Source organism: Colobus angolensis, unplaced genomic scaffold, assembly GCF_000951035.1.
Source record: "Colobus angolensis palliatus isolate OR3802 unplaced genomic scaffold, Cang.pa_1.0 Scaffold182, whole genome shotgun sequence".
In the NCBI taxonomy this organism is placed as follows: domain Eukaryota; kingdom Metazoa; phylum Chordata; class Mammalia; order Primates; family Cercopithecidae; genus Colobus; species Colobus angolensis.
Window position 1 is genome coordinate 2,141,241 of NW_012114955.1, and position 15,141 is coordinate 2,156,381.

General features: G+C 41.6%; 1 protein-coding gene across 3 annotated transcripts in view; it reads left to right on the forward strand.

Moving 5' to 3' along the window:
* Window positions 1-15,141, forward strand: part of NRF1 (nuclear respiratory factor 1) — a 143,783-nt gene that overhangs the window by 103,722 nt on the left and 24,920 nt on the right. For all 3 annotated transcript variants that reach the window (XM_011939585.1, XM_011939584.1, XM_011939586.1), the window contains one exon: window positions 9,264-9,388. In XM_011939585.1, the coding sequence (XP_011794975.1) occupies window positions 9,264-9,388 (125 nt within the window). The remainder of the gene's footprint in view (window positions 1-9,263; window positions 9,389-15,141) is intronic.

Genomic DNA, 15,141 nt, shown 5'->3' on the forward strand with positions numbered 1-15,141 from the left:
GCCTTTCTGACTTCCAGCCCAAGACTGCTGGTCAAGCCTTCCCATTTATCCTTTTATGTGTCCATTAAGCAGAAGCAGCAAGGCTTGAGTACTTCATGTTTTCAAGGGATACAGAACAGATTAAAGGCTTCAGAGTAATTGTCCTTTTGCTCTACAAAAGAAAGTGCATTATTTTGTTGGGGGTATTAATCCATGTTTAAGCAGCAAGTGGCTGATTTTACTTGCTTTTGAGAAAAATGTGTTGCCCTTGCTTATCAGTGAGCTCAAGATAAATAAGTTTTGGATTATTGGGGGAAATAATGAGCTTTTTTCTTCAGGTGTGTTAGGAAGGGTGCTGCCGAATGGGATGCTCCAAGAAGTGGTTTCTGAAACTCGATTGTATTGTTCTCTGCCTGGTTCCTTCTACTGGTTGTTGACAGGGAAGATCAGCTTCATATCATTCTCCCTCTTCTTCATTCCTCGTGCAATTTTATTTTTAATGGACTCAGGCATTTAAATCAATGGTCAAGAGTGTGAGCCTTGATGCCAGACTACTTCGGTTTGAAGCCCAGCTCTGTCACTTACGAGCTGTTTGGCATCAAGCAGTTCATTTGAACTCTCAGTAGCCAGGCTCTCCTATTCTATAAAATGGGAGTGATAACAGTACATTCTTCTAGGGGTGTTATGAGAACTAAGTTACTCCATGTGAAATCCTTAGGTCAGTGTCTTGTACGCAGTAAGGGCTGCTATTCTCATCCATAGCAGCTATTAGTCCTTGATAGTCACTGAACTCTTGCGGCATGCCAGCCCTACTGGGTAAGGCTGTAAATAGAGAATAGAGTGCTCTAGCATATACTCTGCCCTCAAAGAAATCATACTCTTATTGGGGAGACTGATTTAAGTAACACTTAGCAAACAGTATTACTTAGAGTATAACTCACTGTTGAATTGTATGGTAAAGACTATGAACATTGTAGAAATTCAGAGGAGGGGGATCACCTCCCCTAAATATAAAATCAGTGAAAGTTTAGATTGATTATGATAGATACTAGAGAGCTAAGATGGATTTGTGTATGGTTCACTGTATGAGGTTGTATGGTATGGTGGCTGAGAGCAGGGTTCCAACGTCACATATTCGGGTTTGAATCCTGGCTCCACCACACACTAGCCATTTGATCCTGAGAAACATAACCTCTGAGCCTTGTTTTCTCCATTGTTATAATGAGGATAATACTTATCATACAGAATCATGTATATGAGATAATATAGATAAAATTCTCATCGCAGTGTCCAACCCAGAGTTAGCACTTCAAGAATTATTATCATTTAAGTTATATTTTAAGAACTGTCTATTCTGATTTGATTATAGTGAGAGGAGATTAGAAGATCAGTTAGGAAGAGGCACTCCAGCACACCTTGTTAAGGTCTTGGAAAGTAAAGTCATAAGAATGGAGGTAAAGTGATTCTTTTTTTTTTTTTGAAACAGAGTTTTGCTCTTGTTGCCCAGGCTGAAGTGCAATGGCATGATCTCGGCTCACCGCAACCTCTGCCTCCCAGGTTCAAGCGATTCTCCTGCCTCAGCTTCCCAAGTAGCCAGGATTACAGGCGTCTGCCACCATGCCCAGCTAATTTTGTACTTTTAGTACAGACAGGGTCTCTCCATGTTGGTCAGGCTGGTCTCGAACTCCTGACCTCAGGTGATCCACCCACCTCAGCCTCCCAAAGTGCCGGGATTACAGGCATGAGCCACCACGCCCAGCCTAAGTGATTCATTTTAAAGAAGTATGGCCAGAGATTGGTGGTTGATTAGAAATAGGAAACTGAAACACACAGACACACACACACACACACACACACACACACACACACAACACATCTTCTCAGAGTTACCCAATTAGTCCCTAGTGATCAGAACATTTTTTTCAGCCTGTTGAGCCATGTTGCTCGTGTTGCTCTTCATTTCTTTTTTTTCCCCCACTCACGTGTATACCCACCATGTTGCTTTTCAGTAACGTGAAAGTCTTATTTGGTTCCTTACACTTGGCTCAATTCTACCCCTGTCTTTGAGAGAAACACCCAGATAAACTTCCTGAAAGGCATGGCCAAGTGACTCTCCCTCCCTTTAGTCCAGTAACAGCCCTCATCCCCCACCCAACTGTAGCTTGGGGCCTAACAGGCCCTCATTAAAGACCAGCAAAACTTGATTTCATTGAGATTTGCAGCCAACACCTTGGATATTCCAGTGAAGTGTGTGTGTCCTGGGAACTCTGTACATAGTGGAAAATATGACGCACATTTGGGCTCCCTTTGTTGTAAGGACCAGGGCTTATTTCTAAAGGCAAGAGGGTAATGGTATCCCCTGAGGGCTTGTTAACAAACTCAGATGCAGCTGAGGTGGCTACAGTGTTTACTCCAAAGGAAGGAGAATGTGTTCACTGTGGCATAGAGGAGGAATAAAGAGATGTTGAAATATCTTTGCAATCAGGTAGTTTGCTGCCCCAATGAGTGTTAGGGGTTGGTGTATTACAGCTTCTGCTGGGGATGAAGAAACCAAGCCTGGCAGCAGAGACTAGACTATAGCAGACTATTAGGGGAACATCAGGGCTTTCTGAACCCAAGAGAGGTAACCCATGGTCTAATGTCTTAGGAGGGTTGGATATAAGACACAAGCCCTTAACATTCACTTCCTTGTGGACGAGATGCAGTAAAATCATTTAGTCCCTACACTCTGAGCCTCTCCACATAATTTGCTGTTGGAAGTCATCTCGGTGAGAAATACACAGAGAAATCTGGTCTTTGTTCCTATGATGACAAAGCAGTTTCATAATCTGCCCTCTTGCAGCTTGTCTGTGTTTCGGGTGCAGATAAAATAAGCATGGTTCTCTTATAAGCAGCTGCACCTCTGCTGCAATGTAAACAGCAGATGTGGGCGCAGGGTGAGAAGGGAGAGGAACCTACATGCAATGGCAGGTTGGGGAATAAGGAGACAGAGGGGCTCCTTCATCTTTTACAGGGTACAATGGAATCAGGACAGTTGCAGGACAGACTTGTTTCTCAACCATGCTGTTGAGAAAATTTCATACTGCAAGTCACAAGGGCCCAGGGCTCCACAGCCTTTAGCCCACCCTGGCTTTCTAACAACCCAAAGTGGGTATGGAGAAATTGTCCTTTAAAAACTATGTTAATTTTCATTTTCAAAATAAAGAATAAATCAGCACTTTTGGAAAGGAGGTGGGAAGGGAATCAAAGTGAACAAATGAGCAGAACATCACAGCTTTAAAACAATGTGTGTGTGTGTGTGTGCGTATATACATACATACATATATATAATAGCATTATATATATGATAGCTTATATATATAAGCTATTTAGCCTGAACAACCAGAGAGGAAAGGAAGTGGTATCACCATTTATTTGTGATGCAGTGATTAATTTGAATTTTCAGTTCTTTGGTTAAGCTGTCCTGGACTTGTAGTTCCTCTTAAACATGTCCTTCTACAAACCCATTTCCTGAATATGGCCAGTATAGTCCTTGCATGTAGGATGATGATTTGGCTTTGTAGACTTACTCTACATTGCTAAAGTAGTGGAAACTTACTTGATAGTATATTGTCAACCCTGAGACAGTATTTATTGTGTGTCTACTGTGTGCAGGGCTGTGACTCAGTGCTATGGGAAAATACTTAGATTAATTCCTCTTCTCAAGGAATTTTAGAATTTGTCCTTCTTTTGTTGAGAAGATTTTGCTTTTTAAAAGTCATATTTTGAAAGAAAAATTTGATCTTAGTCTTTAAGATGAAAATATTATTGACTTAAAATTAGACATATTATTAAAATAAAATGGGGCTTTAATATGTGGAGTGATATTTGTCCAATAAAATGGGATGGAAAACTTAGATCAGAAATCTTCTCTGGAATAGAGGTCAGCAATGGTACAACTGCTTTTCTTTCCTATAGGTAAAGATTAGACACTTACAGATAAAAGGTTGATAGAAACCTCTTATTTGTAGCTTTGGTTTTGAAATGACTTTTGTCTAAAAATTGTAAAGAGGTCTTTTTATAAATTTTTTTACAAATCTTTGTAAAATTACAAAATTTTTGTCTAAAAATTTGTAAAGGGTCTTTTTAATCCCTATTCACCTTTTTAGGTGAACATAATCTTTTTCTAGGCTGGGCGTGGTGGCTCACGCCTGTAATCCCAGCACCTTGGGAGGCCGAGGCAGGTGAATCACCTGAGGTCAGGAGTTCGAGACCAGCCTCAACATGGAGAAACCCCATCTCTACTAAAAGTACAAAATTAGGCGGGCGTGGTGGTGCACGCCTGTAATCCCAGCTACTCAGGAGGCTGAGTCAGGAGAATTGCTTGAACCCGAGAAGCGGAGGTTGCAGTGAGCCGAGATCATGCCATTGCACTCCACCCTGGGCAACAAGAGCGAAACTCCATCTCACAAAAAAAAAAAAAAAAATCTTTCTAGTAGTTTAGTTGGGTCGTTTCCCATAAAGTTGAATGTAAAAGGTTAGAGTCGCTCTGGAAATGATAGCCCTGCTTACCATAGGCATCATTGTTGTCTTCATGCCCCATGTAAAGACCCTAACTGGGGGTTGAATAATTAAGCATACTGACCTGTCAACCTGTCACCCCCATTGCATTGGACTCCTCATCCCTGGCATTCCAGATTATTTTAGGTTGTTGCTGGTTTTCAGCTTTTCTTCTACCATACCATATTTTAGAACAAAGTTAAAGAAAATAACTTCAAGTTTTTAGGGCTTCAAGTCGAATGAAATGAGTGTGATCAGTTGCAGGTACACTTTCATGTCAAGGCTTGGAGAGCTGCCCTCTCCTTTTGCTGTCCATGAAACTCATTCTGCCAGAGTGTGTTCAGGATGTACAGGAGTGGCAGGGTGTCATCTCTGATGGTCATAAAGATGAGATCATTGTAAACTGTAGGAAGAATTATAGAAAATAAGCAGTCACTGAGGTGGCCTATAAACAAAGATCCTAATTCCATATAAACAATTCTTATTTATAGTTTTCTTCTTCAGACTCTCACACAGCTTTTTCCAAAGAATATACTTTCCTACTTTCCATAAAGTCTCAGGTCACAGTGTAAATATTTATATCATTAATCATTGACAGGTTGATGCTGTAAAATTGGCTGATCATATATTTATTTATTCTTTTTATTTTTTTCTCCAATATAGGTAATTAATAAAATTTCCCGGCTGGGTACGGTGGTTCATGCCTGTAATCCCAGCACTTTGGGAGGCCGAGGCGGGCGGATCACTTGAGGTCGGGAGTTCAAGACCAGCCCGGCCAACATGGAGAAACCCCGTCTCTACTAAAATTACAAAATTAGCTGGGCATGGTGGTGGGTGCCTGTAATCCCAGCTACTTGGGAGGCTGAGGCAGGAGAATCGCTTGAACCTGGGAGGCAGAGGTTGTGGTGAGCCAAGATTGCACCATTGCACTCCAGCTTGGGCAACAAGAGCGAAACTCCATCTCAAAAAAAAAAAAATTCCCAGTGGTTGGTGGTAGTGTTTATTAACATAAATTTCTTAACAAAATATTAAAAATGAAGAGCCTAGGTACTAAAATTTATTCATTAAAGTCTCTCTAATAAATACTTAAAAGCACTTTAAAATTAAATTCTATCATGAAAAATGTAAAGAACAGCCTTAGTAGTAATTCCAGATCAAGGGTCCCCTGCTGAAAAGACAGTCCTTTCCCTATTGAATGGTGTTGGCACCCTTGTCAGAAACCATGTGACCATATAGATGAAGGTTTATTTCTAAGCTCTCAATTCTATTCCACTGGTCTATATGTTTGTCTTTATGCCAGTACCATACTGTTTTGATTACTACAGCTTTGTGTTAAGTTTTGAAATCAGAAGTGTGAGTGGTGGTGCTGGGAAAACTGGATATCTGCATACAAAAGAATGAAGTTGGACCTTTACCTAACCCCGTGTATAAAAATTAACTCAAAGTGGTTCCATGACCTACAACTACAAAACTCTTTGAAGAAAACATGGGGCAAAACTTCATGACATTGGATTTGCCAGTAATTTCTTGGATATCACAAAGGAAAAATAGACAAATTGGACTTTACAAAAATGTTTTAAATTTGTGCTTCAAAAGACTATCAATAGAGCAAAAAGGCAAGCCACAGAGTGGAAGAAAATATTTGCAAACTATATCTGATAAGGGATTGATATCCAGAATATATAGGGAATATCTAAAACTCAACAACAACAAAAACTCTATTCAAAAATGGGCAAAGGTCTCGAATAGACATTTCTCCTAAGAAGATAAGCAGATGGCAATAAGCACAGGAAAAGATATGCAACATCACTAATCAAAACTACAATGAGATACCACCTCATACCTATTAAGATGGTCACGATCCAAAAAACAGAAAATAACAAGTGTTGGTGAGGGTGTGGAGAAATTGGAACCCTTGTGCACTATTGGTGGGAATGTAAAATGATATAGCTACTGTGGAAAGCAGTATGATAATTCCTCAAAAAATTAAAAATGGGACTACCATATGTTGCAGCAAATCCACTTCTGGGTATAGATCCCAAAGAATTGAAAGCAGGATCTCAGAGAAATATTTGTATGCCCATGTTCACGGCAGCATTATTCACAATAGCTGAAACATGGGAGCAACCCAGGTGATCATCAACAGATGAATGGATACAGAAAATGTGGTGTATACACACAATGGAATATTATTCGGCCTTTAAAAGGAAGGAAATTCTGACAAATGCTACGACATGGATGAACCTTGAGAACATTCTGCCAAGTGAAATAAGCTAGACACAAAAGGACAAATACTGTGTGGTTGTATTTATGTGAGATAGAGTAGTAAAAATCAGAGAGACAAAAAATAACTCAAAAGTGGATCTAAGACCTAAAACTATCAAACTCTTGGAAGAAAACATGGGGCAAAACGTAATGACATTGGATTTGCCAATGATTTCTTAGATATGACAACAAAGGCACACACACCTATAGTTCCAGCTGTTTACGTCAGGAGGCTAAAGCAGGATTGCTTGAGCCCGGGAATTCAAGACCAGCCTGGGCAGCATAGCGAGACCCCGTCTCTAAAAAATAAAAACAAAAATGAAAAAATAATTGAGGCCGAAAGTAGAATGGTGGTTGCCAGGGGCTAGGGAGATGGTAGAATAGGAAGTTTAATGGTCCAGAGTTCCAGTTTTACAAGATGAAGAGAGTTGTGGAGATGAATTACGGTGATGGCTGCACAGCATTCTGAGTGTATTTAATTCCCTGAACTGCACACTTTAGTGTTAAGAATGTAAATTTTATGTTATGTGCATTTTACCACAACAAAATAGTTTTTAAAACTGTACAGTACAATCCTAATTATTATCTTATCTTTTTTTTTTTTGAGACAGAGTTTCACTCTTGTTGACCAGGCTAGAGTGCAGTGGCGCGATATCGGCTCACTGCAGTCTCTGCCTCCTAGGTTCAAGCGATTCTCCTGCCTCAGCCTCCCGAGTAGCTGGGATTATAGGCATGCGCCACCACGCCTGGCTAATTTTGTATTTTTAGTAGGGACAGGGTTTCTCCATGTTGGCCAGGCTGGTCTCAAACTCCTGACCTCAGGTGATCCGCCTGCCTCAGCCTCCCAAAGAGCTGGGATTACAGGCGTGAGCCACTGCGCCTGGCCTTATCTTATCTTTTTAAAGTTGTATTTAAGATTAGTAGGAAATAACTGTGATATTTTAAATTTTCTTTTATACTTAATAGCGTTTGCTCAAACTTTCTATAAAAGCAAGTATATTGCTTTTATTATCAGAAAAAGATAACTGTTTAAAACAGTCATAAAAATTAAAAAGCAAGACAAATTAGTAAGAAGAGGAAATTTTTCTATTTAATGAGACTTTTCTGGCCATTCGGCTTCTTTTCCTGCTTCCTAAAATCCTTACAGTGACCAAGAAGTCTTCTGCAGGGGAATTACTATATCTGTTGTCTTACTTGTGTGCTGACTGTCTTAGGTAAAGGAGACAGTATTGAGTTTGGTACATGTTGCTTTGCCCACGGTCCTAACATGTTTACCCTCACCCACCTCCACTTATGGCTTGTGGTTAGAAGACCACTGCCATGTTACAGCAAAGCCTGCAGTTTCAGAGCAAAGCTGACCCAACTGGCTTATTTGTCCACTTCTGCTAAACTAAATGGCACCACCGTCTCTATTCTATGCCCAGTGGAATTCGATAGTCCCTCAGTAACGGCAAATTGACACCTGATACTTTACCAGAAGGGATAATGAATTTGCCTGTTTTTTTCACATTTTTACCTCTCTGAAATTTGGATGGCAAATTATAATCTTACAATTGTCAGGAATTTTTCTTCCTTACTGACCCATAAAATAATAGTATGTCTTACAGTGTGTAGCATCATAGAATCAAGAAAAATGGGTATTTATGCACATAGTAAAAGCATATAGCAAGGAAAAGAAAGAAAAATGAGACACACTGCTAAAATAGTACTTGCTATATACAAATGATTAATGTCTTCCTATTCTACAGAGCATTTGTGCAATATAGGGAGGTTTATTATTTTGTTGTATTTATAGAGGCAAACTATGTATACAGTTTGGACTTGTAGTGATAATTTTAAATTTTAAGTCTTTGTTTTAGCCCTGCCTGCATATACAGTGAGTCAAAGGGTAGAGTTGGACTCTTCAGGATATTAATCAGCCATTACTTTGTATTTGAAAAGCATGACTTTAAATCAAATTATTATTTAATATTAATTGAAGAGTGAGTCTAGGTTACTGCTGACTCCTCATATTATCATTCATCCTTGGCTATAAAAGGACAGTCTCAGATGGTCTGCCTTGTGTTACTGTAAGGAGAAAAGAGAAAAGGAAAACCTTGTGATTGACAACCAAAATGGCTTTTGCATTGTGAGTATGGATCAGAGCTTCCACTATGGCTTGCAAGCACTCAACTGATATTGATAAGGAAGAAACTGATAATGAGTGCCTTCTGTCCTCAAACACCAAGGTTCAAAGAAACTCTCACCATTAGCTTTATAGCTATGTAAGACTTCAGATTTCTCTAGCCATTAATATTATTTCAGAATTACTCCTGGCTTTATCTATTAGCACTGTTAACACGTATTTGCTGTTAGGATCACAACCATGGAGTCAGTAGAGAGACCCAAGGAAAACGTTGAAAGGATGGTTTGTCTTGGCTGCAGTGCTGTTCCTCTATTCATCTTACACATCCCCCTCTCTCCTGTTCCTGTGCCCGCAGCGAAGCTGCCGCCCATGCTGTCGCCACCCTGGCTGAGGCCACCTTACAAGGTGGGGGACAGATCGTCTTGTCTGGGGAAACCGCAGCAGCCGTCGGAGCACTTACTGGAGTCCAAGATGCTAATGGTAAGAGAGCATAAATATTTTATTAAATTTCTTCCCTGTTTCCACTTAAACCTTCCTGACATGACTGGCAACAAACCCTTCAGAAAGAGTTTGAGCTTCGATTTTTTTTCTTCATTGGTAGGCATTTCATGCCTAGGAATATTCTAGGAGCTTGTGATTCCTTTCACTAGCAGGAGACATGGGGGTTCCTGAAGGAAAATGCCATGATAATGGCTACCTAATTGAATTGTTACTTAAAATATAATTATTTGTTGTGAGAAGACTTGCTGAGAGGCATCTTAAAATTTGCTGTGAGCCCCATTTTGTCTTTTACTCTCTCATCAGATAGGGTAGATCAGTGTCCTTTACTGTAGCAGAGACTCTCATGGGCAGGACCAACGTGGAAAGTTCTGACTACATCAAGAAAGGCACCATCGTCTCACCTGTGCTCAGAGTCAGGCAGCAGGCTGTGATGCTGGTGCCTCTCTGGTTGGCACTGTGGTTCTGCTTCCTGTTATATGTAGCCTCACCAAGGACCTCTGGGTTTAGCCAATTACATGCCCCTACCCTGCGCTTCTTCCCCAGCTTTTTGACTTCCTGGACATTGGTGAATATCTTGAATAAACAAAAGGGATAAAATTCATAGAAATATGGTGGCAAAAATATACAACTTCAGCCCAGCTCTTTGGGTCCACATTGGTAAGAAATCAGTTGGCAAGACTTAAGCTGCCCAAGAAAGTGCCTCAGAAGTCTGAGTCAAAGAGGAGGGCCAGATCTGTTCTGTGAGACCCTATGTGATGGTTACATTTTTAAATAATATATAATTAAGCAGGACAAATTAAATACCCCATGGCTTTGGGGAAATTCTTGCTTTAAAGTCCTGGAATGGGGCTGGGCACGGTGGCTCATGCCTATTAATCCCAGCACTTTGGAAAGCCAAAGTGGGTGGATCACCTGAGGTCAGGAGTTCAAGACTGGCCTGGCCAACATGGCAAAACCCTGTCCGTGGTGGTGTGTGAGGCTGAGGCAAGAAAATTGCTTGAACCCTAGAGGCAGAGTTTGCAGTGACCTGAGATTGCATCACTGCACTCCAGCCTGGGTGACAGAATGAGACTCCGTCTCAGAAAAAAGAAACAACAAATCCTGGAATGAGGATAGATAAATAACATACTTTCTTCATTTAGGCAGAAGGTTCCTTAATGGCATTAGGGGCAGAAAGAAAAGTTCCTGGCACTTTGTTTATGGTAGGTCCCGAAGAACTGAATTATCTATTAGTTGGAAAAGTCTCTGAAGAAAGACATAGTGCTGTGTCCTCCTTTGGAATAGGAAGAAACAAAGTACCTTTGTCCCCCCGGAGAAGAGTAACATAGGAAATGCAAAGAGCCATCGTGGCTTCTGATAATCATTTTCCAAAGATGCCAAACAAATTCAATTCTAAAACTATAGCCTACTTTTTCTGTAGGGCAAGAGGCTTTCGTGAACTTATCTAAATCTAGACAGAGTTGATCTCAGCCAGAATGCTGCAGGACAAAGGACATCTTATAGCCACACATGTTCAGGATGAAATGGGCCATGGTTGGAATTAAGGAAAACCTCTGTTTCTAGCTAGAACCCTACTTCTATTTTTTTTACCTTTTTCTATTCCTCATCAGAGTCCTAAGCCACCCTGAGCAAAGGGTAGGATATCTGGCTATGTGGTATTCATGTGAAGTGTGATTGCTCTTATTCACTATGGAACTGCTACAAATAACTTCCCATATGGGTTCGGTAGGAAACTTTATTATCCATTCTAATCGACTTGACCTGTCTGGGAGAGAACAGACTGCTTTATAGTTCTGGCTCCTCCCCAGCATCACCTTTTCAGATGGATGAATTTATAGGTAAGTCCAAGGACCCTCTGGCTCTCGGCCAAGTAGAACCGTTCAGCCATACAATAAAGCTGAACCTCACCCGCTACTATTGATTACTGGAAGCTGCCTCTTTTCAGTAGCATTGGGTTGTGTGAATCATTTGGTGTAATTTCATGTTGTTGGCTACATTTGTGATCTGGGAAAATTCTGGTTCACGTCCTAAAAGCCACTAGTTCCCCCAAAGCAGGCCATCCTCACTCTGTGACTGCCAGTACTTGCTGAACTCAGGCCTCGAGAGTTGGAAGTTATCTCTTTCTCAATGCAGCATTTCTCTATCACGTCAGACCCTTGAGTTGTGCTGTATCCCAGCAGTTTTAGGCAAAGGCCAATCATTTCATCTGCCCTTGGGAATCCAAAGAATGAATCTTATATTGGATATGATCCAAGAAACTTTGATCATCCTCCTGTCTTCTAACATTTTTGTCCACAGTGCTATAGTATTTACTTTGGGATTGGAACCAGATTTTTCCCTCTTAATCAGCAATTTTGATATCTGGCTAGACTTTTAGAGGTTCTCTTTTTCATCATTCTTTTGGATTGTGTCCTGTTGCCAGAGTTTGTCGCCTTTTTTTTTTTTTTTTTTTTTTGAGACAGAGTCTTGCTCTGTCACCCGGGCTGGAGTGCAGTGGCACAATCTCAGCTCATTGCAACTTCCGCTTCCCGGAAGTTCCAACGATTCTCGTGCCTCAGCCTCCCAAGTAGCTGTGATTACAGATGTGCCACACCATGCCCAGATAATTTTTGTGTTTTTAATAGAGATGGGCCATGACTGGTCTTGAACTCTGGCCTCAGGTGATCCACCCATCTCAGCCTCCCCAAGTACTGGGAATACAGGCGTGAGCCACTGCGCCCAGCCTATGTTTGTCACTTCTGGGCAGACAAGCTTATAGGATCTGCCAGTAGGTCACTTTTTTTTTTTTAATCTTTTTTTCTTTTTTTGATGTAAGTGGGGCCAGTCCATGTTGCTCTGGCTGGTCTCGAACTCTTGGGCTCGAGCAATCCTCCCACTTCGGCCTCCCAAAGTGCTGGGATTATAGGTATGAGCCACCACACCCCGGCCAAGCCAAGTTTTTTTAATCAGAAAGAGTTTATTATCAGGAAGAACCAGATGATAGCAGCACAAGATACTGTTTGCTGACATAGAACTAACTTGGAAACAGATACTACTTAGGGGAAAACATGTATCCCATATTTCAGAGTATGGTTTAAATCAAAATTGGAATAGCAGATGACTCTTCTGAGAGCAGTTTGGATATTGTTCAGTCCCGAAGTAGAAAGAGTTTGTGGGATGGAACTAGCAGGGATAGAGGACCACCGCATGTGGAGTCTGATGAAGTCCACAACAAATGAGAAGTGGCGGGGGCGGGTGAGGTTATGAAGCAATATCCTAGGGGATGGTGTTTTTCAAGTTAGAGATAATGACCCATGGGCCAGGCACAGTAGCTCACACCTGGTAATCCTGGCGCTTTGGGAGGCCGAGGTGGGAGGATTACTTGAGTCCAGGAGTCCAAGACCAGCCTAAGCAACATAGTAAGACCCCATCTCTACAAAAAAATTTTAAAAATTAGCCAGGAGTGGTGGTGCACACCTGTAGTCCCAGCTACTTGGGGGCCTGAGGTGGGAGGATTGCTAGGGCCCAGGAAGTCAAAGCTGCAGTGAGCCATGATCATACCACTGCACTCCAGTCTGGGTGAGAGATCGAGACCCTGTCTCAAAAAAAAAAAATAAATAAATAAATAAAAGAGCCAGGCTCAGTGGCTTACACCTGTAATCCCACTACTTTGGGAGGCCAAAGTGGGTGGATGACCTGAGATCACGAGTTTGAGACCAGCCTGACCAACATGGTGAAACCCCGTTTCTACTAAAATACGAAAAATTAGACAGGTGTGGTGGCAACACCTGTAATCCCAGTTACTCAGAAGGCCGAGGCACGAGATTCGCTTGAACCCAGGAGGCAGAGGTTGCAATGAGCCTAGATCATGCCACTGCACTCCAGCCTGGGTGACAGAGCGAGACTCCGTCTCAAAAAATAAAAATAAAAAATAAATAAATAAATTATGGATCACCAAAGCAGACCTGATGAAGACATTGCACCCAGCACCCCAAAGACTTCTTTTTTCTGAACATCTACCCCACACTATCCCAACACTAAAGGAACTACCCAAGCACTCACATTATTTCTATGTTCTCTGTCTTTTTCAATAGAGTCTTTGGTCTCTCAGGATGGAGTTTCATGGTTTGGTTCAATATAAAGATTTTCACAGGTGCCTTTTCATTTAGATGTAGGTAGAATTATCTAAGGCTGGTGAAGGCTACCAGATGAATTCCTTCCTTTACTTCTTTTTTTGTTTTGTTTTGTTTTGTTTTTTGCTTTTTGAGACAGAGTCTCGCTCTGTGCCTAGGCTGGTTCACTGCAGCCTTGACCTCGGGCTAAAGCTATCCTTCCACCTCAGCCTGCTGAGATGCTGGTACCACAGGTGCGCACTCCCACACTGGGCTAATTTTTTTAATTATATTTTTTGTAGAGATGGGATCTCCCTTTGTTACTCAGGCTGATCTCAAACTCCTGGGCTCAAAAGGATCCTCCCACCTTAGTCTCCCAAAGTGTTAGGATTATAGGCATGAGCCACTACACCCAGCCCTTTACTTCTTTTTTTGAACACAGTTATCTCAGTACTCTTTTCATCTTACACACCTTAATGTCAGAAGTCATACAGTTCAGCCCATTTGTTTTTCTTCACTCTCCCTTCCTCTCTGCTGGTCCCCAGAACCCCCTGTGTTCCAGGACTCCTGACCGCCAAGATCAACAGATACAGACATTCACTCAGGCTGGAGGAGCTCTGTGCTGAGTGCCTCTCACCTCTCACCCAGACCTTAACACCCATCGTTGGCAAGCCTCAGAAAACCAGGCCTACAGACCTTTCTCTTCCTTCCTATTGCAGCAAACATAATGAAAGAGAAGGATTATATTGGCACTTGGCCACCTCAGAAACACTCTTCTGTCTGAGATCTTATTGCAGATTCAGACAGCTATCTTTCATTCCTGAAAAGTAGATGGGGGAAAACAAAATAGATGAACAAGTTCATAATTATAGGTTGGTACAAAAGTAATTGTGGGTTTTTTTGCCATTCGAAGTAATGGCAAATTTGAAGTTGGTGCAGTTACTTTCACACCAACCTAATAAGCCTCTTACCAGAGCTGCTAAGAAAGCATCAACATTTTTTAATATAGCTGACACTTTTCCTAATGATGCCACAAGAAAAAAGAGAGGATGTAGTATTTGCTGGTTTTGGGTGGGGTTTTTGGGGGTTTTGTCCTTTGGGGGTTTTTTTGGTTTGTTTGTTTGTTTGTTTGTTTGTTTTTGAGATGGAGTTTCGCTCTTGTTTTCCAGGCTGTAGTGCAGTGGCTCAGTCTCAGCTCACCGCAATCTCTGCCTCCCAGGTTCAAGTGATCCTCCTGCCTCAGCCTCCCGAGTAGCTGGGATTATAGGCATGCGCCACCACACCCGACTGATTTTGTATTTTCAGTGGAGACAGGGTTTCTCCATGTTGGTCAGGCTGGTCTCGAACACCTGACCTCAGGTGATCTGCTCATCTCAACCTCCCAAAGTTCCAGACCAGCCTGGGCAACATGGTGAAACCCCATCTCTACTAAAAATACAAAAATTAGCTGGGCATGGTGGTGGGCACCTGTAATCCCAGCTACTCAGGAGGTGGAGGCAGGAGAATTGCTTGAACCCAGAAGGCAGAGGTTGCAGTGAGCTGAGATTGCGCCACTGCACTCCAGCCTGGGCGACAAAGTGAGACTGTCTCAAATGAACAAAAGGTTCATCTTTTAAATTTGAAAAAACTTTCATTCAAAAT